The 25,811-nt window shown below is 43.6% G+C and overlaps 2 protein-coding genes across 19 annotated transcripts in view; one reads left to right on the top strand and one right to left on the bottom strand.

Annotated features, from left to right (window-relative positions):
* Positions 1–25,811, bottom strand: part of CASK (calcium/calmodulin dependent serine protein kinase) — a 226,416-nt gene that overhangs the window by 101,900 nt on the left and 98,705 nt on the right. For all 18 annotated transcript variants that reach the window (XM_045570438.1, XM_045570441.1, XM_045570443.1 and 15 more), the window contains 2 exons: positions 18,877–18,954; positions 12,326–12,398 (listed from right to left, as the gene is read on the bottom strand). In XM_045570438.1, coding sequence (XP_045426394.1) covers positions 12,326–12,398; positions 18,877–18,954 — 151 coding nt within the window. The remainder of the gene's footprint in view (positions 1–12,325; positions 12,399–18,876; positions 18,955–25,811) is intronic.
* GPR82 (G protein-coupled receptor 82) lies at positions 5,239–7,265 on the top strand. The gene has a single exon (XM_036460494.2). The coding sequence runs from the start codon at positions 5,255–5,257 to the stop codon at positions 6,335–6,337; it is 1,083 nt and encodes a 360-aa protein (XP_036316387.2). The 5' UTR covers positions 5,239–5,254; the 3' UTR covers positions 6,338–7,265.

Genomic DNA, 25,811 nt, shown 5'->3' with positions numbered 1-25,811 from the left:
GCCTCCTGCATGCACCCTGACCAAGACCTGGGCCAGGGAGGAGCCTGCAACTGAGGTACATGCCCTTAACCAGAATCAAATCCGTGACCCTTCAGCCCACAGGCTGACACTCTATCCACTGAGTCAAACTGGCCAGGGCTACTTTATTTTTTAAAAAAATATATTTTTCTTGATGTCAGAGAGGAAGGGAGAGAGAGAGAGAAACATCCATGATGAGAGAGAATCATGGATCGGCTGCCTCCTGCACGCCCCCCACTGGGGACTGAACTGGATTTCAGTTTCCATTCTCAGAGTCTCACTGGTTTAACTTCCCATGAAAAGGTGGTGCGATGCAGGTCTGGCTCCCAGCTGCACACTGAGCTTTCATTTAGCGACCAGTTTAGAGTGGTTGGACAAGTCTATACAGAAAGTTGGTTTCCCAATTCTTTAGATCACTCTGGAACTATTCACTGTACCCGAGGCGTACCTGAGGCTCAGATTCTAGCACTTCCAGGATGCCCACAGCTATTCTGAAAGGCTCCGAACCAACTCCGATTCTGAAAGGAGGCAGCACAGGGCAGTTCAAAGTAGAATGAGCTAGTTCTTAGCAAGTGAGTTGGGACATTTTATTTCAGAGAGGAAGAGAGAGAGAGAGAGAGAGACATCAATGGTGAGGGAGAATCCTGGATCGGCTGCCTCCTGCACGGCCCACACTGGGGATCAAGCCCGCAACCCAGGCCTGTGCCCTGACCAGGAATTGAACCTCGATCTCCTGGTTCATGGGTCAGTGCTCAACCACTGAGCCACACCTGCCAGGCTGGGCCTCACTTGTTTATCCTTGTCTATAAAATCATCTGTGGATGGCTTATTGCAATTCCTCCTTATCAGGAATAAAGGGAAACAAAACTCAGTTTTCTTACCTAAGAGCTTCTGTAGATAAGCAAGCTGATTTTACAGATAAGTCTGCACAAATATTTTTTTAATTGGGTCAATACGGAGTGGTTCCCGCTACACTGTGCTGTGTAAAACTAGCCACGGGGAATCGAACCTTTGAACTTCAAGCAGTCATGCTAATCAAGCCGGCTGAGGTGCACCGGGGCATAAAATAATCACAGGGAAGTACAGTGTGTATATATATATATACATGGTCAGCAACTTCCTCTCACTGCAGAAACAGAAAAATCGGCTGTCATTTGGGTGGGGAAGGCGTGATACACTCACAACTACCCAATTGCTACAATTCTGTTTATTTCCTTTTTTTTTTTTTTTTTTATTACCACTGTTGTCAGTGTCATGCGAGAATCTCTTCACACTGACATACATGGCAGGGCACTGAAGGCGCGATGAGCAGAGGATGTGAGTCTGAAGTTTAGCATCACTGCCCGGAACAGTGGAGCCTCGGCTTGCATGAGCGGCTTGCTCAGGTAAGACAGCTGGTCAGCAGCGTTGTTATGTAGGCAATCATTAGCAACGAACTCAGATGTGTAGAACCTCTTTCATTTGTCAGATCAGCAGAGGCACAACGTGTGGACGACTCAAGGCAGTCATCATACCGAGGGAATGCAGGCTTCGATATTTTTTTTTTTTGGAGAACAATTCTGTGTGTGTGTGTGTGTATATGTATGTGTGTGTGTGTTTGTGTGTATACACACTGGGTGGCCAGATTATGATGATCTCTGAACTCATAATCTGGCCACTCAGAATGTGTGTGTATGTGTGTGTCTCAGAATGTGTGTGTGTGACCAATGGACATAAAACTCTGGGGAAGGAGGGTATGTATGGGAGGGAGGGAGGGGGGCAAAAAAAAATCAATAAAATATATTTTAAAAAAAAGAATGTGTGTGTGTGTATGTATATATGTATATGTATATATAAAAATATATATATTAGAGGCCCAGTGCATGAATTCGTGCATGGGTGAGGTCCGAGCCAGCCTGGCCAGCGGGAGGGGACATGGGTGGTTGGCTGGCCTGCCTGCTGGTTGAAGTCCTGGTGGAGGGGACAATTTGCATATTAGCCTTTTATTCTATAGGATATATACTGAGTGGCCAGATGATTATGTGTTCAGAGATCATTGTCATCTGGCCACTCAGTGTGTGTGTGTGTGTGTGTGTGTGTGTGTACACACACACACACACACACACATATATATATATATATATATATATATATATATATATATATATATATATATATATATAATGTGATTTTTCTTTGATTTCTTAAGCCTAATAGTATTTTTCAAGTTTTAGAAGTGAATTATCCAGTAGTTTTAGAATTAAAGTTTATTTTGAAAGGAGGTGTACATAGCAGACACAAGTCTGATGTTTGGGAAGCTAAAGATGTGAACTAGTTGTCACTGGTTACATTGAAGTTCAGTGTCGGTGCCACCCCTCTCATAGTGCTAGATTCTGTGGTCTCTGTACCTCTTTTCTGTTCTGAAGCATTCGCTGGTGTGAAATAGAATAGCAAGGTGATGGTAAGGAGTAAGATATCAGATGCTGTATGAGATGGTCTACTTAAAAAAAGGAGCATTATCTGTTAATACAGAAACATGATTACGTTGACAGATTTTAGTGTAGGATGTATTATCTACACAAGGCAGGGGGCTAGTGGGTTTCTTTAATAACATCATAAAAAAGGTCCATTTCTTATGGAAAATAAAAACTACTTTGATCAGATCAGCTTTTCTTAATAAATAAACTGGCTTATTTCACTTTCTTCTTGACTGATTTGCTACAGTTTAGGTTTTAGATATTTACAACCAGATCTGACACACTAAGTGTGCAGCACATGGACTATTTCCTAAGTAAAAACGACAGGAATAGAATAGAATAACAAAGACACTGGTAGACATTAGTGAAGGGTCTCAGGATTTGAACTAGAGCAGTGGTCAGCAAGCTGCGGCTCAAGAGCCATATGGGCTCTTTAACCCCTGAGTGTGGCTCTTCCACAAAATATCACAGCCTGGGAGAGTCTATGTTGAAGAAGTGGCATTAGAAGAAGTTTAAGTTTAAACAATGTGGCTCTCCAAAGAAATTTCATTCGTTGTACTGTTGATATTTGGCTGTTGACTCATGAGTTTGCTGATCACTGAGCTAGAGACACTGCATAGCCCTCAAGTTTTCCAGTCTTTAGGTGGGTCTTGTTTGGTATAAAAATTATTTCAAAATTGCAATAGGGACTTTTTTCAAATATACTGTTTCTGTAATCCAAGAGGCAAAAAACATAACCACGATTCTGAAGAGAGATAGAGAACAAACATCCGCAAGCGGCCGGGGGCAGATAAGAATCTCAGAGGGCAATGTATGTGTTTAGCCAAAGAGAGGATAGGATTCTAAAAGTAAGATTGAGAATCCTCCCTCTAGATTAGGAAAGAATAGAGAATGTGGCTCCTAGAAAGTTATGGTGAAAATCACAAGCAATGTGGCACATTCTGAGTAAGCTCATGATTCTGATTTGATCAGAATTCAGTAAATTCAGTTATTCCCCCCTGAAAGAAATGAGGACATGAAAAAAATATGAGGAGTTTTTATGTGACTTTTAAACCCTCTAGTTACCCTTTAAATAAAGATTTAAAAGTAAGACATAGGAAAGCAAACACTACACCTGCGTTTATGCTGAGATGAAAATAACTTCTAAAAAACCTATTCTCTGAAAAACCAGATACTCAATTACACACATAGACACATGAGGGCGCTCTAACCAGCAAGCACAGCAACCACAGTTTTGACAGAATTTGAAAGGAAACGTTGTCTAGTGTTCAGTATTTGAAAGAAATTACTGATGCCCTTTGGTAAAGACCCTGGGATATCGGTATTTATCCTTGGTTACTACACCTGCCTTCTGTGCTATTCAGGATCTTGCCCGAGTATCTGTTTCTGTGGAATTAAGTTTACTTCTCAGATAGAAAAAGAGACTCTTCTGATAGCATTAGATTTTGGAGAAGTGCTTTAATCCAGCCATGAGAAGACACCATTTTGAAAAGTAGTGATGTATACTGAATGAGATGGTTAGAGATCAGTCTTCTCTCTATGAACGTGGCCATCAAATGCTTTTGCAACACGTCCCTTTGCCAGTGTGTATTGCTTGAAAATGCCTTAAAATAAAATAAAAAAGTACCTTTCTAGGAAAAAAAAATTCATTGTCATTTTCAAATTGCTTTACAATCTAATATAATAACTACAAATCCCTCTAGTATAAAGTGAGAAAACTCAGGCATTGAACTATTTTTATCAAATTTTGTTTTGTAGACAAAGACACTTTGCACCCCAACTTTTGCTTTTATTTTACCTGCACAATTGGGATTGGAAAAGGTGAGCAGGCACCCACACTTTCCCTTTCCATCCAATACATCTACCCTGTTTCCCCAAAAATAAGACAGTGTCTTATATTAATTTTTGCTCTCAAAGATGCGCTAGATCTTATTTTCAGGGGATGTCTTATTTTTCCCATGAAGAAGAATACGGTACACATTTATTGTTAAATGAAAATAAAGGAAATTTATTACCTGTATATGGTACGGTAGTACAGTAGTTGTCAACACAAACCAGACAAACTGTGAATCCTACAGTATCAAGAATTTACTCATTTATTCAATGACAATCATGTCATCATCTTCTGGAACATCATCATAACAATCCAATTCCTGAATTTCCTGTGACTCCATTTCTTTCAGAATCAGTGGACCAAATCTCTCATGTTTAGCTTGGGGTGGGGGCTTATTTTCGGGGGATGCCTTATATTTCACTCTGAAGGAAACCTGTAAGTAGGTCTTATTTTCAGAGTATGTCTTATTTTCGAGTAAACACGGTATGTTACTGTTTTACCCACTTTTTAAAAAACCATTCGCCTTAACTACCATGTATACTAGTAATCCTATATAATAAAAGGCTAATATGCAAATTGACCAACAGGGAACGACTGGTCACTATGATGTGCAGTGATTACCAGGGGGAAGATGCTAAACACAAGAGCTGCTCCTGGTGGTCAGTGTGCTCCCACAGGGGGAGTGCCGCTCAGCCAGAAGCTGGCTCATGGCTGGCGAGTGCAATGGCCTGCCTTCGAAGCATCCCTAAGGATGTCCGTGGGGAGTGGGCCTAACCCGTCAGTCGGACATCCCCCTAGGCTCCCAGACTGTGAGAGCGCACAGGCTGGGCTGAGGGACCCCCCTCCACTGAGTGCACGAATGTCATGAATCAGGCCTCTAGTTTTAAATATTTAACATGGCAGAGGAGGGGGTGGGGGGAGGTGGGAGAGGGTGTAGGACGGATACATGTTTAAAAAATATCTGCAATTCGGTTCTAGCTCCTGTGACAAAAGTCAAGAGAAGCTGGTATCAATGAATAACAACTCGGCCTCAACATGTATTCGGCCATCTGCAATCTCTTCCGTGGCTCTCCCAGTCCTCTACATCTTCCTCTGCATCATCGGTCTCTTTGGGAATTCTCTCTCTCAATGGGTATTTTTAGCAAAAATCACCAAGAGAACATCCACTCACATCTACCTAGCGCATCTCGTGACAGCAAACTTACTGGTGTGCAGCACCATGCCCTTCATGGGCGTGTACTTCCTGAAAGGCTTTCAATGGGAGTATAGATCCACACCGTGCCGGGTGGTCAATTTTTTGGGAACCCTCTCCATGCATGTCAGCATGTTTGTCAGCCTCTTGATTCTGAGCTGGATCGCCATCAGCCGCTATGCCACCTTGATGAAAAAGGATTCCACGCAGGAGACCACTTCGTGCTACGAGAAGATCTTCTATGGCCACTTGCTGAAGAAATTCCGCCAGCCCAACTTTGCGAGAAAACTCTGTATGTACATCTGGGGAGTTGTACTCTGCGTCATTATTCCCGTGATCATATACTACTCGGTGGTGGAGGCCACAGAGGGGGAAGAGAGCCTGTGCTACAACCGGAAGATGGAACTAGGAGCCATGATCTCTCAGGTCGCGGGCCTCATCGGGACCACATTTATTGGATTTTCGTGTTTGGTCGTCCTGACATCATACTACTCTTTTGTCAGCCATCTGAGGAAGATAAGGACCTGCACATCCATCACGGAGAAGCATCTCACGTACAGCTCTGTGAGGAGGCATCTTTTGGTCATCCAGATCCTATTGGTAGTCTGCTTCCTTCCCTATAGCATTTTTAAGCCCATTTTCTTTGTTCTCCACCAAAGAGTGAGCTGTGAGCAGCTGAATTATTTGATAGAAATAAAAAACATCCTCACCTGTCTGGCATCAGCCAGAAGCAGCACAGACCCCATTATATTTCTTTTTTTAGATAAGACATTCAAGAAGATACTGTATAATCTCTTCACAAAGTCAGATTCAACACCTATCCAACCCTCTGGTTGACTTTTGAGCGGGGAAGCCCGCCACATAGAAACGCACTCATGTGACTATAAACTACAAGGTCAACAGGCCAAGGCCCGGTGGGCAACAGGCACCGAGCAGATGCGTTTGGTTTAAAAAGTGATCCCGAAACTCACTTTACAGTTCAACTCGTACCGAAGGTTGAGAAGCAGAGACTTTCAGAGGCAAAAGTAATCGCATTGAGAGGGTCCCACTGCATAGGAAACTAACAGCCATGTCTACGTGAAGTCACCATGGGGACTTCTACTGGGAACACAGAGTGTCCTGGCGGGAGGACAAAGAAGCCAAGGGTGTGGCCTTTCCTGCTTCCTGGTAGTTCAAATGCAAGGTCCATCTGTGGAGAGTGTTTTGTTGGGAACTTTGAAAACGAATAAAAGAAAAAGTGAACACGAAATTTCCTCCCTTAAGTCCCATCTAAATGTGTGAAGGTATGAAACACACGACTTGCTAGTACCTGGCTTATGATACTAGGAGAAGCAATATTCACTGATTCTTGTATTTCTTAAGCAGATGTACTTATAAATATGCTTAAATATTTGGATTAGACTTTGTCAATGCCATTATATGCCAATCTGGATCGCATTTTGTATATTTTCCTCTGCATTTAATATAAACAATGTTGTTATTGCTGACAAATAGAACCTGGCATGTAGATCTGTTCTATTAGTGTTGGTGAAATAAGTGAACTAATTCATAGGCACTATTATTAAATCAGATGATGTTACCATTATGAGTAGCTACCACTTACTAAGCACTTGCTATGTGTGAGGCATTCTTCTTACATGCTTTGTAAGTATTATTTCAATGATCACAACCCTAAAGTATGTCAATTTACCGATTAAAATCTGAAGTGCATACGGTAGTTAAGTAAGTTATCCAATTTTCTAAGTAAATATTTAAAGAGTAAGCATTTCTTTTTAAAAAAAAATATATTTTATTGATTTTTTTACAGAGAGAAGGGAGAGGGATAGAGAGTCAGAAACATCAATGAGAGAGAAACATCCATCAGCTGCCTCCTGCATACCTCCCACTGGGGATGTGCCCACAACCAAGGTCCATGCCCTTGACCGGAATCGAACCTGAGACCCTTCAGTCTGCAGGCTGACGCTCTATGCACTGAGCTAAACCAGTTTAGGCAAGAGTAAGCATTTCTTAATGGTCACTTCTTTCTTCCAGGCAATAGTCAGTAAGACAAATGCTGGTGACTGTGTTCTGTATTATACACATTATAATAATTATTGTTAAAAAGGCGTGTTTTATCTTCCCAAAGAGATGGTAAGCACCTTTGGAGCTATAGCTGTTTTCTCTTTCCATTCCTATGGTATCTGAATTCTCTGCTCAGATAAGAACCAAACAAAAACAGCTGAATAAAAATAAAGTTGAATAACTATTCAGTGTAACCTGTTACTTAGAGACTTAAAGTGTCATGTATTCTGCCCCTGGCGCTTCCTTCAGTGCTTGAGAAGTTCCAAGTTCACGCAGCACTTCCCCAAGCCTTTCCACTGGCAGCAGGCTTGGGTCCTGAATAAAAAATGTGGAAGCACTCATTCTTCAGACCCCCCATGGGCCAGGTGATCAATACCGCTAGGCTTCCCTATCACATCTGCATGGTTTTAATTTAAAGAGAATAGAAAACAAATGGTAAATGTTTTTTAATTCTGCTGTTTTACTTCAATGCTTAATTGAGAGAAGAAAACCTTCAGAGGAAAGTCTGAAGAAGCACCTGCTGGCTTCAAACACACGCAGCGCGCGTCTATTCTTTCCCGGCAGCGATCTCATTTCTGGCTGATTAATCTGCGGAGACAGCAGGTGCCTCCCTGCGTGCTGCCTGCAAACAGAGGTGCCCAAGCCAGAACTTCATGGACATGAGAATCACAGATCACAGAATGGAAGCTTTGCCAGTTACACCAGTAGTTTGAGTCTCATACAAGTTTTCAAACCAAAACTTATTCGATTAAGGGGAGCTGAGAAGATTCTCAATATTCATTTAATGTACTGTATTAAATTTTACTGCGCTTAGGGTTTTAATATATATATCTGCTAAAAAGAATTATTTTGTGTAATTTATTTTAGAGACAGAGACAGAGACAGAGACAGAGAGAGAGAGAGAGAGAGAGAGAGAGAGAGAGAGAGAAATGTTGGTTTGTTGTTCTACTTATTTATGTATTCATTGGCTGATTCTTTTTATTTTATTTTATATTTTTACTAGGGGCCTGGTGCACAGATTTGTGCACTGGTGGGGTCCCTCTGCCTGGCCTGCAGTGATCAGGCCAAAACTGGCTCTCCGACATGCCCCCAGGGGTCCTGGATTGCAAGAGGGTGCAGATCAGTTGGAGGGACCCCACCAGTGCATGATTGGGGTTGGGGAGCAACTGTGGGAGGGCTCCAGGGTGATTTCAGAGAGGAAGGGAGAGGGAGACATGCCTTATAATATATATATAATTACTACACAAGCAAAAGGAAGATATACCACTCACCCTGGAAGTGAGTTTCTGCTCCCCGGGCAGAAGAGGAGGATGCCCATCGTGTTCTGATTGGGCAGGACTCCCACGGCCTATCTCTGGCCCTGCAGCCTGCAGGGCGGGAGATGTTATAGCAAGTGTGGGAGGAGAAGCTGCAAGGAAATCTTGCTTGGCCAACCACATGGGGAGCACAGAGGGACACTGGTCATATGCCAAGCATTTCCACTGTGCGGCCTAATGCCCTGGACTTTCCCCAACTTCCAATTGAAGTGACATCAGAGGGAAGGAAGAGTTCCTGCATGAGAAAGGCTATATACCTGACAGAAATAGCAGCTTTGGCTGCACTGTCCATGCTTGCTGCCCTTGTCTCAGGAGAAACACAGCAGTGAGCAAAAGAAACAATCATTCTTTTCTTTGCAAATAAAGGAGCTGATTGTTAGAAATACTAGGTAACTAGCTGGAGTGGCTCAGTGAATAGAGTGTCGGCATGGGGACTGAAGGGTCACAGGTTCAATTCCTGGTCAAGGGCACATGCTTGGGTTGTGGGCGTGATCCTCAGTAGCGGGTGTGCAGGAGGCAGCCGATCCATGAGTCTCAATCATCAAAACCCTACACTCCAGCTCAGCACACTCGGATTACACTCAGCAGCCAGTGTGCTTTTCTCTGTAACCCGGGGCTTTTTGGGAGCTGTGGTCAGGGATGGAAAACAAATGTCTGTAACTAAGAATAGAGGAAGAACGACTGGAAGAATCCACAGTGCCATGGCAACCAGCGCGGGTGAACGCCTGCTCACAATCAAGTCTGGCCTGCAGCAGGTGAAAGGAGAACTGAGACCAGTAGGGGACCAGGGGCAGCCAGGCGCGGCCACAGGGGAGCGAGGAAAGCCATTTAAGGGAAGCACGCAGAGTAGGGCTGGGTGTGGGGGCTTCTGCTGTGTCTGGGGTTTCTGCCCAATTCTGAGAACTCACAACTGAGCCCCCACACCTCCTGGACACAAGCCCCACCCAGAATAGAAAGCGCCTGTGCGCAGTAGTTCGTGTTTAGAGAAGCAGCTGACCTTCAACTTCAGTTACTAGAACTGGGAGCCAGTTGGTCAGAGCCGCAGGAGGCGAGGACTGCTTGCGGCCCCATGCCCAGCAGGTGTCCTGGGAGGCTGTTCGCAGAAGCCCGGAGGGACCAGAGACCCCAACCTCAGTGCCGCAGCACTGCAGGCAGCGAGGGGCCAGGGCTGCATTCTCCTTGCCAACTGGACCATTTCTTCCTGGACATTTAACTGAAAATGTTTGTTCGTCCTCACCTGAGGATATTTCCCATTGATTTTTAGGGAGAGTGGAAGAGAGAGAGAGAGACAGAGAGAAACATCAATGTGAGAGAGACACATGGATTGGTTGCCTCTTACACGAGCCCTTACCAGGGCCCAGGCTGGGAAGGAGCCCTCAACCCGGGCATGTGCCCTTGACCGGAATTGAACCAGGGATCCTTTGGTCCATAGGCTGACGCTCTATCCACTGAGCTATCCAAACCAGCTAGGGCTCTTTCTAATGTACTTTTAATTTAGGGGCGAGAGGGAGAAAAGAGAGAAACACTGAAACAAAGTTTTCATGTCCTTTTACAGGAAAAAGAGGAATACAACAGAAGGTGACAGAAAAAGGACTCTGTATGCATCCATAATAATAAAAGCATAATATGCTAATTAGACCAGACGACCTTCTGGACGAAGCTGGGGCTACAAGGGAAGCCCGGGTCCTGGGTGCCAGAGGGAAGCAAGGTCTACTCTTGCACGAATTTCGTGCACCGGACCTCTAGTGTGTTAACAAATGCCTGTGGGAGGCCAGCCATGGGCAAGATAACATTATGTGTGTTACTCAGGCCTGTTTCCATGCCCAGGAGCACTGGGTAATGTCTGGAGACGTTTCTGATTGTGTAACTGGGTGAAATGCTATTGGCATCGGCAGGTACAGGCACAATACACTGGGCAGCCTCCAGCAGCAAAGTGCCCAGGCCCCAGGGTCAGGAGGTGGCTGCTGGGAGACCTGTCCTTGGTAACACACCTCCCGAAACCTCCAAGGCTTATACAGTTCCCTCTCCACATTCATGTGAAACTGCTTCTCCAGAGCAAGCTATGTCCACAATAGGTCTCACGACATCATCAGGTCAAATCTAACTTGATACAAGAAAACATTGTACTCAATTATGATGATTTCAAAGAGAAACACCTACTAAGTTAAGAAAGGTAGCATTATTCATCAATGAAATGTGAGGAACCTAGTGCTTTGGGATTAGTGCCAAGAATTATGAAAAGGGGTGGGGGCAGCGGGAGAGGGGGATGGAGGGGAGAGGGGAAAGGCTGAGAATATTCTTGGCTAGGTGTAGCAAGTGATGAAATAAGCTGAATTTTCTCAAAGGAATGAAACATTGTCCTCTTTTCTTTATGAAAGTATAAGGAAAGACAACTTTAACTACAAAAAGACAAAATCTACATATACATGAAATCTACACACGTTCAAGACATTGGCTATATACTGAGTGGCCAGATGATGATGATCTCTGAACACATAATAATCTGGCCACTCAGTGTATGTCCTATAAAATAAAAGGCTAATATGCAAATTGTCCTCTTGACCAGGAGTTTGACCAGCAGGCAGGCCAGCCAACTGCCCATGTCCCCTCCCCCTGGCCAGGCAGGCTGGACCTCACCCATGCACAAATTCATGAACCAGGCCTCTAATACACACACACACACACACACGTCAGATTTTTATGTGTTCAGAGATCATCATAATCGGGCCACTCAGTGTGTATCTGAATGTGAAGAAAAACTGGATGCTTTATTAGCAAAAACATTAACACATAGAGTGAAATGTGAACTCATTACCCAAGTGACATGTATTGCTATGAAAGTTTTATAGTGACCACTCCACTGGAAAACCCCTACAACAAGGTCCTGAATAAAACCACTTTGGGCTAAGTTACGGCTCTGGTCCACTCCTGTTTGCTGGCTTCCACCCTGGAGCGCCTATTCAATGTGTTACCAACAAAGCATGTACACTTGACCCTGAACAACACAGGTTTGAACTGCGTGGGTCCACTTCTATGTTTTTTATTAATTTCTGAGAAGAAGAGAGAGGGAGAGATAGAAATATCAATGATGATAGAGAATCACTGATTGGCTGCTGCCTGCATACTCCTCCCCTCTGTCCCCCACTGGGGACTGAACCCACAACCCAAGCATGTGCCCTTGATCAGAATCGAATCTGGGACCCTCCAGTTCGCAGGCTGACACCCTATCCACTGAGCCAAACTGGCCAGGGCAAGAATAACAACATTTTAGAATGCATGTGCATTTTAACAAAAAGAAGGACATGGGAATGATAAAAACTGCTGCTTTAAGAACTGGTATAGTGATTCCATAGGTAGAAAGCTGCTAATTAAGAATATTAGAGCAATCATCAGAAACTCAAGTCCGTTTCTCCTCACAAAGATTAAGGCTGGTAAGAAAAGCGCTTACCTTCACATCCCTGTGAATGATGTTATTGTCATGACAATAGCGCAGGGCTTCCAGGATCTGTCTCATGTAATGACTGCAGAGAAACACAACAAACATACAACTGTAAGACACTTATCTTTCAAACTTCATACACAGTGACTCCCACCTTCATAGGCGCTGCCCGCAAACACCTAGCGTTTGAGTCAACAGGGCTGCTGGGATGTGAGGCCTAATAATGAGAATCTGGAAGACCCTGAGTTTAGGGGCTTTCTGAAGAGATCATGTGTTCTACCTTTTCTAAGATAGTGAAGTCAAGAGAATTTCACATCGTTTGGAAGTAAAATAGCTTTGCAAATGAAAATTCAAGCTCAGGCCTGGGCGGCGTGGCTCAGTGGTTAAGCACTGCCCTATGAACCAGGAGATCACAGTTTGATTCCTGGTCAAGGGCATGGGCCTGGGTGGCAGGCTCGATCCCCAGAGTGGGGCGTGCAGGAGGCAGCCGATCCATGATTCTCTCTCATCATGGATGTTTCTCTCTCCCTCTCCCTTTTTCTGACTGGAGGGTGGGGGGCTCTCAACTTCACTCCCATTTGGCTCTAAAAGAAAATTTCATCAGAGGGGAGTGCCTAGAACCAATTCCAGCATGTAATAATTACAAGAGTTTTACCAAAAGGTTGATGGGATTTGGGCAGCTCAATAAGGGTGAGCCACTTATGTAATTTACCTGTTGGAAATGGCTAAACGGCACTTCCCCCAAACCTGAATAGGATTGTTAACTGCCAGACAGCTCTGGGCATTTTATTGCCTCCTATTGGCCAAACACCTGAACAGCTGTAGCCTATTCCCCAAACTGATAATGCTCTGTACTCTTTGATACTTTACCCTTTGAAGTGTCTATTTCCACCTTGCCTTGGGACAAATTGTGTTTAATAAAATCACAGGGTCCTGAGACAAGAAGAGTCTTCTAGCTCCTTCAGCTGGAAGCTCCTCTGACCCCCTATGTCTTTCAAAACTATATTTCGTCCCCAGACTCCTTCTTAATCATCTACGCGCAGCCCTTTCTCCAGAATGCTGAGCCCTTTGTAAGGCTGGGACAAGAATCCCGGCATTATGGTGCCCTAACGAGGGACACCAACAGGGAGAGCCGCCTTCTGATGACAACTTTTTGCAGTGTGACCGCGCTTCGGTTGGGACATCCTTGAACAAAGCGCTTTGTACTGGGCCTATGTCCCAGAGAGTCAAACTCCTCGAGTGGCCAGCAGGGGTCAGCTAAGGCCCCCTTACCCCCGGGCCCAGGAGGTGTCAGCACTTGGCAGAAAGGTCCTTAGAAGTGGGTGACAGGGTCCTGCAGCAACAGGTGTGGCAGGACTAATGGCAAGGAAGAGAGCACTGGTTCTGAAGACTTGATGCTGCGGTTGAACTGGGAGCATGAATATGAGCATTTGGTCCTGTGCCCCCAGATAGCGGGGGAGCACTGAACATAGGCAGGCAGGGATCTGACTCCCCCCTCCATTCTGAAATTGCTCTCTAGTCCCCGTGTTCTTTCTGAGCATCCTTTTCATCTTCACTTCCTCTGCAGTTCACTACCTTCATATATTTCTCGTTTCGCCTATTATCCCCTATACTGTATTATTTTCCCCTTTTCTTTCCCCAACAAGTCATGGCATAGAAATGCACTACACTCACATTATTTATTGTATAGTATTCATTGAATTTTATTCTGTCTTTCCAGCTCTGACATTCCCCAACCTTTAAAAAAACAATACTCAGACATGACCTTGTGTGTGTGCTTGTGACTTAAGACAAACAAAATGTCCCCACTCCTGCTTTAGATTTAAAAAGACTTTGCCATCGAGTTCCCTCTTTGGTTGCTACTATCTAACCAAAATCGGATGAATGTCCCTCAATCTAGAATCTGTGTTATTTCATGTACTGCAACTGATCAGAAGGTTCCCTTTTTGCAAAGGTAGGAAAACAAACCCAGACTCTGTTCCTATACTTATTGTTTCCTCACAGCTGGCTCTAAGCAGAGAGCCAGGCCCATGCTTAGATGTCCCACTTGTCTTACTTTGCAAATGCACACTAAAGGGTGGTGGTCACACGCTCTCTGCCTGGGCCAGGAAAGCCTGTGCTAGGGGTTCTGAACTTGGGGTTGTGGCCCTTTCCTGGTTCAAATCAGGCTCTGTAGGGGCTGTGGCCCCCCAAAATGGCAGAAGCAAGAAACATGAAAGTGCTCTGTAAACTTTAAACCATGCTTCAGAGGTGAGGACACAATGATTACCACATCATTATTATTAAACTAGAGGCCTGGTGCACGAAATTTGTGCCTTTGGTGGGGGGCCCTCAGCTTGGCCTGGGCCCTCTCACAGTCGGGAGCACTGGGAGGATGTCCACTGACAACTCAGTGGGCCTAAGCCAGCAGTCGACATCCTTAGCATGGCCACGGAGGCAGGAGAGGCTCCCGCCACCACCGCTGTGCTCACCAGCCCTGAGCCCGACTTGTGGCTGAGTAGTGCTCCCTCTTGGGAGCCACTGACCACCAGGGGGCAGCTCCTGCATTGAGTGTCCGCCCCTGGTGGTCAGTGCACGTCATAGCGACCGGTTGTTCCACCATTCGGTCATTTGCATTTTAGCCTTTTATTATATAGGATTTAGTCAAAGATTTAGAAATAGGATATTTGCGTACCTCGATGTGAACACTGGAGTAGTGGGGGAGTTGAAATGAGGTAATGTGGACACAGCTTACACTACACTATGGACTACTTTGAATATATATTACTAAGACAGCTGCTTATATCTTTAACCTAAAGAAAATTCTTATCTCAAAGCCTCATTAAAAAACAAACACCTTATGTCCAGCTGGTGTGGCTCAGTGGTTGAGCATTGACCCATGACCCAGGAGATCACAGATTGATTCCAGGTCAGGGTACATGCCCAGGTTGCAGGCTTGATCCTCAATACATGGGCATGCAGGAGGCAGCCAGTGACAAATGATTCTCTTTCACCATTGATTTCTTTCTCTCTCTCTGTTTCTCTCCCTCCCTGTCTCTACCTCCTTCCTCTCTTTGAAATTAATAAAAACATCAAAAAAACCCCCTCACTGAATGAGCATATTAAAATCTGAATATCATACATATCAGAATCTCTGGGGTGTGTATGGGGAATGGGGTAGAATTGCTTTCTCCCCAGAGAAAACAGACTTACACTGATCTTTCTCCACCGTCCCAGTCATGACCTGGGGTGGCTCTACATGCTAATAAAGAGAGAACTGAAATCCACCCACATGTTCTGGAGAGTTCCTAATTAAACTTAATCAAGGAGCTCCAGTTCGTGAAGCATCGTGGTGGCCTGTACTTGCAGAGGAAGTCAGCAATATATGTCTGTCTCCATCTTCCTTGAGGGTCAGGGACGAAGAGAACTCCAAGGAAGGAAAGGGCTGGCCAGCAAACTGCTCGCTGCCTTTATTAGCGGGCATGTGGGGACTGGGGGGGGGGGCGGATATGGAGGAAGAAGACAAGGGAGGCGACTCAGTCTACCTCCTTGTTAAGCCCAGATCAATGCGCTTTGCCTGGGAGATGCCCTGAAGGGTCACCGTATTGAAGAGAACCCGGGCTCCTTGGAGCTGGTATGGCAGCTCCTCAGCCCCCCCTCCCTGGGTTGACAATGGAGAGGCTTCCTATTGAAATCGCCTCTCTGTGTGTGTGAGCCCCCAGAGCTCACGCGGAGACCTCATCCCTTCCGGGCCACAGGGGCCTGTAGGATGCAGCGAGGAGTGACGGCCCTGGAGGCCCAGACCTCTGCTTCTCGGAGCCTCTGATGGCCCAGATCTGTCTAATTGGTGAGGAAAGCTTGGCGCTCAGGGAGGAGAGCTCTCTGATCTGTGAGCCTCTGATTCATAAGCTGGTCCTGTGTGAGAGCTGGCTCCGCACCCAGCACCCCTGCAAGGCAGAGGCACCTGCTAATCGGGTGGTGAGGTCTGATCACAGTTTGGTTTCAGCCATGCTTTGCTGCTCCTCTCGAAGCCCAGCCGGGTCGGAAAAACAACACTATTGATTTGAGGACCCGGGGCCTCGGCCTTGCAGCTGGTCTCACTGGAATACTGATGGAGCCGAGTTTCCCAACCGTGAACCACAGAAGCAAAGAAGAAGGCAGGCTAGAAGTCGACTTGTTTAACACTGTCACCGGAGGAAGGACATGTGTGCCCTTGTTACCTGGTCACGGAGCCTCGGTGACAGGGAACATGCCTAACAATATGTTCTGAGGCTGCCCCACCTCTTTTGTCATTTTAGGAAGGGCTCTTATAAGTTGTGTTAAAACCTCTCTTTTTGCTGTGTCAATTGCAGGTCCCAAAATTACTCTTTTCTGATCCATTATGAAAAACTAGAGGTCTGGAGCATGAATTCATGCACCTGTGGGGTCCCTTGGCTGGAATTGCGGAATCAGGCCAAATCTGGCTCTCCAACATCACCCGAGGGACAGGCCAGGCCAAGGGACCCCATGGGTGCATGGGAGGGACACTGGAGGGCTCCAGGGAGCGTCTGGTCTGTCTCATTCAGCCCCGAATGGCCAGACCCCAGCAGCAAGTTGACCTACTGGTTGGAGCATCTGCCCCCTGCTGGTCAGTGCACATCATAATGAGCAGTTGAGTGGCTTTAGCATAGCATTAGCATATTATACTTTGATTGGTTGAAGGGCCGACCAGTCGACAGGACACTTAGCATATTATGCTTTTATTATATAGGATTCCTTTTATGACATCACTTCAACAGCAAACACAGGTAGATTTTAAAACCAACAGGCTTTCATCTTGATGTGTATAAACTACCCTTTCTATAAATCATTTGTTTTTCTGATGTGACCAAAAAATACGTATCATTTTGATTCATTCACACTGGATGGCTACTATAGTGTTGGCTGTTGTCATTTTTTTATTTGACCATCTAACCCAGTGGTTGGTAAACCACGGCTCGCAAGCCACATGTGGCTCTTTGGCCCCCTGAGTGTGGCTCTTCCACAAAATACCACGGCCTGGGCGAGTCTATTTTGAAGAAGTGGCATTAGAAGAAGTTTAAGTTTAAAAAATTTGGCTCTCCAAAGAAATTTCAATCATTGTACTGTTGATATTTGGCTCTGTTGACTAATGAGTTTGCTGACCACTAATCTAAGGGAAAAGATATCAGTGCCCCCAAAGAAAGAGTCAGGTATTACATGTTTCAAAAATTCTGGCAGCACGCTGGTTGAAAATCGCTGGTCTAAGCTGTTTCCAGCTATCTCTGTCCATGATGCCAAAATTATAAAAAGAACCATGGGGTGGGGGGGTTTATAATCATTTACTGGTAACTTTTTTAAATGGTGGGAAGTTTTTAAAAATCCTAATGGGTTTGAGCCCTTCAGCATATTATGGTTGCTGCCTGAAGAGGGATGCTGTCCCCTATTAATGCAGGGACCACATACATTGAAAAGGCAACCCAGCGGAGTGGTATTTACCATACGACTGTCACCAAAGCACACAACTTGTTACTCTAAATCTATAAGCAAGTGGCCCAGTGCATGGCTCCTGTGATTTTTTTTTATATTTACTCCTTATTTTGAGCCATTGATTCTTTACAACAACTTCTCCACATAGAACACTGGTTGCTATTTGACTGGGATCACCACACACTGGCCTCAAGCAAATACATTCGACAGAAAAATTGTGCTTTTATTTCTGTTCCTTCTACTGTTCTGTGGTTTTTCTCAGAATAACTAATGAGAAACATCTGCCAAAACCCCCAAATCAAACATACAAACAAAAAGCCCAAGTTTAATTCCTGAGCTAGCAAATCCCTCCTTGTGTAAAAGTCATCAGAGGGGATGGAGGTGGGGGTGGGGGAACTGGGTGAAAGAGGTGAAGGGATTAAGAAGCACAAATAAGTAGTTACAAAATAGTGATGGGGAAGTAAGTACAGCATAGGAAATACAGTCACTAATAGTGTAATAACTATGCCAGGTGGGTACTGGAAATACCCCAGTATATGACTGTTCACATGAAACCAATACAAAATAAAACTGAAAGAAAAAAGACATCAGAAATAGGAGACTTGATGTGAAACTATAAACTCATATCTATATATATATAAAAGCCCAGTGATAGAATGGTGGAACGACCAGAACGATCGGTTGACCAGTCGCTATGACATGCACTGACCATGAGGGGGCAGACGTTCAATGCAGGAGCTATCCCCTGGTGGTCAGTGTGCTCCCACTGTGGGAGCGCCACTCAGCTGACTGAGATGAGCCGCGCTTCCACAGTGGGCCAATCCCCACAGGCCATTCTCCCCACCAAGTGCACAAATCTGTGCACTGGGCCTCTAGTTAATAGATAAGTTCACTGTTCAGCCTTTGCATGTACAGTCACTAGTTGGTTCCACTGATGTACATAAATCACATATGTCCTTGCAGGGAAGAGTGGCAGCATGCTCACCGTAGTTCAAAGAACAGGCCACCTCATGCAAGTTCTTGTTGTTGTTTTTTGCTTATTTCTTTCTTTTACATTCACTTTGACCTCTGGGGAGTTGATACAAATTACATACCTGGCTACAGCTTCACTGTATACAAAACCAGCATCAGCTCGTTTTACTATTTCAAAGCACAGATCCGCTCCGTCCATACTGCAGAGAAAAAGGAAAAAGCATGTCAGAAAGGAGGAGATTCCAGGATGCAAACACTGAAAGTGAATGCATTGGAACTAAGTGATTAGTTGATTTACAGCTAACAACTGATTGTAATGAATTAGTTAACTCTCTGTTCTTTCAAGGAAAAAAACATAAATTGTAAAGGACACTATAACCATCTTCACATTGAAAATCTACAGGGGAAAAAACAGGAAAACGAGAAAATGGTAGCATCAAATAAGGCCTGAGAAATTCACTATAAATTGTTTTTGGATTATCACTGAAAAGTCTCAGGAAAGGGCAATCTGGAGATTACGGGCGTATTTTTGAATAAAATTCTGAAATTAACTATAGCTAGTCAAGTCATGAAATATTCTCAAAATACAACAAGAATTCTAAACCACTTAGTCATATTTATCAATACTAAATGGGAAGTCAATCTATATACTGTAGAAGGAAAAATAATTAGTTAACCCGTAACTTATTTTTGTGTTTTTTTTAATTTAATAAATCTTTATTGTTCAGATTATTACAGTTGTTTCCCCCCCCCCCCCATAGCTCCCTTCAACCTGGTTCCCGTCCCACCCTCTTCCCTTACCTCCCCTACACTGTCCTAATCCACAGGTGTATGATTTTTGTCCACTTATTTTTGTTTACACTCGTTACCAAAGTTAATTGCTACAAACATATTCTGACACAGTGATGTGTTTGGGCCACAGTGTCACTTATCTTGACCCCAAACTTAAAATGGTTCTCTACTTCTTATCACATCAGTATGGCCTCTTGTTATCGTGGCCACATGCTTCTGCATATAGTGCTTCTCAAGTTCAAAACCTATCCTAGTTCAAGGCTCTACTCCCAATCCCCTTTCCCCCAAAGCCCCTAAATGATTGCTAGCCACATTAGGCCCTTCTTTTCCTTAAGTTCTACAACAGCCCCATATACCCCATATCATAACAGTTAGCACTTACATACAAACATGTGTGTGTATGTGCGGGTGTGTATGAGAGTTTTGCCAGATCATTACATATATAATGAAATGATCCAAACATTAATAGTTGGTTAACATTTTCATACTTTAAGGCTTATAAAGTGTTTTCAAATCCACTTCATTTATTCAGTAGCGCAGGCTACAAAACCAGGAAAATATGAAGCAAAAGAAACACAGGATTAGTAACAAGGTCAGTGTGTATTTTATTGACATTTCAAAAGTGAAAGGAAAATGAAGCAAATGCAATATTAAAAATAGAGGGCCTGATAATGACCCCAAAATAATTAAAGATACCAACTCACTTATTAAAGAAGCCCAATAAATATCAAGCAAGGTAGAAGAAAGCTATAGCTACAGAGTGTAGTAGGAAGGAATCTTACATCGAAATAGCTGCCAACCTAAAATTCCATTTTCACCAAATACCTCCTGAGAAATTCTTTCAGATAAGGAAAGGAAACAAGAGAATTTGCCACCAGCATACCTGCCCCTAAAGAAAATACAAAAGAGCACTCCGCAGGTAGAAGAAAAATACAGTAAAAACTCAGCAATGCAGCAAGTCATGAAAAACATAAAATGTGGTGAATCTGTTCAGTCACGCACCACTTGATGGGAGCATGTTCTGAGAAATAGTTGGTGGGCAATTTCATATTGTTCAAACATCACACAAACCTAGACAGCACAGCCTACTGCACACCTAGGCTACAGGCATACATTGTGACTGTAGAGTAGGGGTGTCGAACTCAATCAGAGAAGGGGCCAAAATCTAAAATCCAGCCTAAATCGCGGGCCGAATGGTTTACTGAACAGTCATAAAATGTCATTGTGATGGAAACGCAGCGGAGTGCAGTGATGACAGCGCGGTGCGGGCCACATTGCAAGGCCTGGCGGGACGGATTTGGCCCACGGGCTTTGTGTTTGACACATGTGCTGTAGAGGAATCTAAATGAACAGTGCCTGCATAAAACAACCCCTTTCTCTCCCTGTAGAGAAAGGCCATATAAAACAATAGCTACCCTGAGAGAGGGAGAAGATTGATTTTAAATAAAAATACAGAACAACAAGAACATAAATTAGGAAGCATACTGCAATTTCTAACAACCACTAAGTTCTCTAGCTTTTTAAAAAATATATGTTTATTGATGTTCAGAGATCATAATAATCTGGACACTCAGTGTATATTTCTATTGATCTCAGAGAGGAAGGGAAGAAAGAGAGAGAGAGAGAGAGAGAGGGAGGGAGCGAGGGAGGGAGGGAGGGAGAGAGAGAGAGAGAGAGAGAGAGAGAGAGAGAGAGAGAGAGAGAGAACACCAATGAAGAGAGAGAATATTGGATCAGCTGCCTCCTGCACACCCCTCACTGGGGATCGAGCCTGTAACCCAGGCCTGTGCCCTGACTAGGAATCAAACCATGACCTCTTGGTGGATCAAGCCCACAACCTGGACATGTGCCCCTGACTGGAATCAAACCCAGGACCCTTCAGTCCGCAGGCTGATGCTCTATCCACTGAGCCAAACTAAAAACTGTTCTAAATGTTAAAAAAAAAAAACACACGCAAAAACACACCTTCACAATGCAGCTAAACAGTATTTACATAATAGCTTGCATCCATACATTTGCTTTAAAACTTTAAATTGTTGAAGTAACAAAAATATCATGAATGTTGATGTCAAATACTAAAAAATAAAAAGCTAGAGTTAGTGAGATTCAATCAGGAAAAAATTTTTAAAAGAATAGCAAATTGTATCCAATGAAGATAGAGGGAAATAGCAATGAGCAGAGATTAATGAGATGGAACTAGAAAATCCCTGTTTGGAAACTGAACAACATACTTGTATTATACAGATCTCAGAATAAATCATTAGAAAATGAGAAAATCTTTTAAACTGAATAACAAACATAAACACATCAAAACCTATAAAATGCAGACAAAGTAGTACTTAGGAGGAAATTTACTGTTGCAGATGCATATATTAGAAAAGAAGAAAGGCTGAAAATTATGAACTTAAGCATCCATTCGCCTTAAGTTATATAAAGATCACCAAATTAAACTCAACAAATTTAAAGGAAAAATGACAAAAATTAATGAAATGGAAAACAAACACATTCGGAGGAACAAGAAAGCTCACAGTTGTTCCCTGCGAAATGGTGAATCTTTAGTAAGAGGGATTAAAAAAATAGAAAAGACCTATATAGAAGCCAATATTAAGAATGCAAAGGAGCCTTGGCCCAGTAGCTCAATTGGTTAGAGCGTTGTCCTGATACGCCAAGGTTTGGGTTTGAATCCCAGCTAGGGCGCATACAAGAATCAAGCAATAAATGCATAAATAAGTAGAACAACAAATTGATGTTTCTCTCTCTCCCTACCTGGCACATGACTCTCTCTCTCTCTCTCTCTCTCTCTCTCTCTCTCTCTCTCTCTCTCTCTCTCTCTCTCTCATTAATAAATAAAAATTAAAGAGAATGAAAAAGGAGCTAACACTTCATATCCTGCAAACACTCTAAGGGTACTATTGAAACTCTATGCCACAAATGTGAAATGGACAAATTCCAGGAAAAATAAAACTCATAAAAGGGACACAAAAAGAATTGGAAAACCGAAATCATTCTTTACTGATTAAAGGAATTGAATCAGTAATTAAAAACCTTCTGGAATAAAAAACTTTAGGCCTAAAATGAATTATCTGACAAGTTCTGCTGAACATTTTGAGGGAGAAATAAAATGAATAAAAAGCACGAACAGTCTCCAATTCATTTTGTGAAGCCAGTTTAACGTAGATACAAAAACACGTTAGGCCAGCATGAGAAAATGAAAGAGCAATCTCACTAATGAACAGAGATGAAAATAACCCAAACAAAACATTAGGAAACCAAAACACCAATATATAAAAACTACACCAGGACAAAGTTGGGTTTGTAAAAAATTACACCAGAGGAATGTAAAACCGTGTTCACACTTGGAATTCAATTACTGTGATTCTGAACATTGACATACAAAATGAGCACTCCAACAACTCATATTCAGCCATATTCTGGAGGTCCCAGCCAGTGCAGTATGTGAGAGATAAAGAAATAAAATGCATAAGAATCAAAAGAAAACAGTCACTATTTACAGATGGAATAACCGCATATGGTAGAATGGCCAAAATGATCTAAGGTAAGAATAAATTAATCAGAATTTAGCAAAATCATTGTTATAAATCAAATAAAAATTCTAAAGACTGCTTTTTGAGAACATAAAAATAGATACCACAGAAAGATGGATAGGACTTCCAGGGAGAAAAATATGATATTATTAAATTAAGATAAGTTATAAAGTAAATGGAGAGAAAATTATCCTGTTCACTGACTTAAAGACTCAATACTGTAAAGAGGCAATCTTCTCCCAACGGAAGCATGGATTCAATGGAATTCCAATAACAATCCCATCAGGCTTTGTGGAAAATGTCTGGCAAAATCTAAAATGTGTACAGAGCCGCAGGAGGACATAAAGACCTAAGCTACTTATGAGAATACTAAGGTGGGAAGATCTGCTCTCCTTGGTTGCAAAATTTCCTAATATAAAGCTTAGTCATGAAGACTATGTTGCTGACATTATGCCAGACGAACAGGGAAGCTGCCATCTGAAGCTTGCCTGTGCCTTGGATCCGCCCTGGGTGGCCGGGGGACTGAGGGACTCCAGAGGCAGGTATGCAAAGCGGCCACCTCAGCAGGGCTGAGGGGACTGGGCACCTCCATCTTCAAGGGCATGACAGTCAATTAGCATATTCCTGCCTTATTGGCTGTGGGCACTGCCATCTTTGTGATGGTGTGAGGGTCAATTAGCATATTCCCTCTTTATTACTGTAGATGCTTGAGTGGACCAGGAGACATATCCTTAAATGTTCATAGTGGCATTGTCCACAGTGGTCACCAAGTGTCACCAACCCGAATGCCCATCAGTAGTAGAATGGGTGAAAGCATTGATCTATTCGTACAACAGAATACTCCAGAGCAATGAAAAGAAATTACAGCTACACAAAGGAATTAGGCTGAAACTTACAGGTAGAACACTGGGTGTAGGAAGTGGCCACATAAGAACACAAACTCTGATTTCTTTCACATATAGGAGGTGACAGGCATTTACAGGCCTTCATTCACTGAATGCTTACAAGAAATCTCTGAGGTCGGTATTATTCTCATCCTGATTTTACTTATGAGAAAACAGCACAGGATAACTAACTTGCTCAAGAGATGCCACAGCTATGAAGTGGCAGAGGCAGGATTCAAACTCAGGCAGTCTGATTCTATTTTATTTATTTATTTATTTATTTATTTATTTTTAAAAATATATTTTTACTGACTTCAGAGAAGAAGCGAGAGGGAGAGCAAGATAGAAACATCAATGATGAGAGACAATCACTGATTGGTTGCCTCCCGCACGCCCCCACTAGGGATGGAGCCCGCAACCCGGGCATGTGCCCTGACCGGGAATCAAACCATGACCTCCTGGTTTATAGGTCAATGCTCAGCCACTGAGCCATGCTGGCCAGGCCTCAGTGTTCTCTCCAGGCCCCTGGCAGAGATGCCCTACCTCCACTTTTCCACCAGTCCCTCTCCTACACTGATGTTGATGCCCTTCGTTGACTTTGTACATGCTCGCCTGCCTGTTCCACCTCCCAACTGTCCTCCTAGGGCCTAAGAATCCATACCTCTCTGTGGTCATTTAGACCTACACTACCAGTCTTTATTATTTAATCACTGGATAGGCACCTGTCTGGTCTGTACAATTTCACTATAAACAACTTGAAGCCATAAACAGGTCTTTTATTGTTAGCAGAACATTTCACATGTTGATGAATATTTACAAATATTTGTTGGTGGTAAATTCACTTATGAAAGAGAGAGAGGAGCTATGACCTTTAAAAAAAATCTTTCCTCCATCTAAACCAATCAATTAAAAAATATATTTTTATTGCTTTAGAGAGGAAGGGAGAGGGAGAGAGAGCTAGAAATGTCAAGGATGAGAGAGAATCATGGATCAGCCACTTCCCGCATGCCCCCCTAGGGATCTAGCACACAACCTACACATGTGCCCTTCAGTCCTCAGGCCGATGCTCTATCCACTGAGCCAAACCGGCCAGGGCTAAACCAGAAGTGGCTAGAACTGTGCATATTAGAGCTTCAATGGAAGGAAGGGGTACATCTTCAAGGGACCCAGACAATGTTCATGGAGTAAGCAGCTTCTCAGATGGCGAGAGGGAGGCCAGGAGAGGATGAGACAAGAGAGTGAGTGCAGAAGGAACAGGGACGATTGCTAGTGAAGAGGGAAGCAGCATCTTTTCTTCTGCGAAGCCAACAACAGGAAGGCCGGAGCACCAGGCTGGGAAGGAGTCAACATGTCAGGTGGGCTTAAAGCAGTAGATTCTAGAACATTTAAGGGGCAGTAATTTGAGCTAAGCTCTCTTCTCTCAGCTATACTGTACACAGAATGTAGTCAAACCCTTTCGGTATGAACTTGGCCAGGGACTAGAGAAGCCACTGACACAGGTTGTTAACTACGCTATGTGAGCAGATAGAAACACTCATCTTTTCAATGGGGAAAGGGTTGTTGACTGTAACAGAAATTCTGATATATTGTCACATCAATGTTTCTCTCTCTTTCTCCTTTCCTCTCTCTCTAAAAAATACCAATTAAAATATGTTTTAATAAAAGAAAGAATTTGAAACTTGGGTTCCTCAGACTTTCTCATCAGAACGTGGTATGTTGGGCTCTCTAGCCCTTGGCCTGCCCTCATCTTTGACCCCGTCCCCAGCTTCCTGCCCAACCTCACAGCCTTCCGAGACCATGGCTGACACCCCACGGCTCAAGAGGAGCAGATTTTAT

The sequence above is a fragment of the Pipistrellus kuhlii genome, unplaced genomic scaffold, assembly GCF_014108245.1.
Source record: "Pipistrellus kuhlii isolate mPipKuh1 unplaced genomic scaffold, mPipKuh1.p scaffold_m20_p_32, whole genome shotgun sequence".
Lineage (NCBI taxonomy): Eukaryota > Metazoa > Chordata > Mammalia > Chiroptera > Vespertilionidae > Pipistrellus > Pipistrellus kuhlii.
The sequence above is the reverse complement of the archived record's forward strand: the minus strand, read 5'-3'. Positions and strand labels throughout refer to the sequence as shown.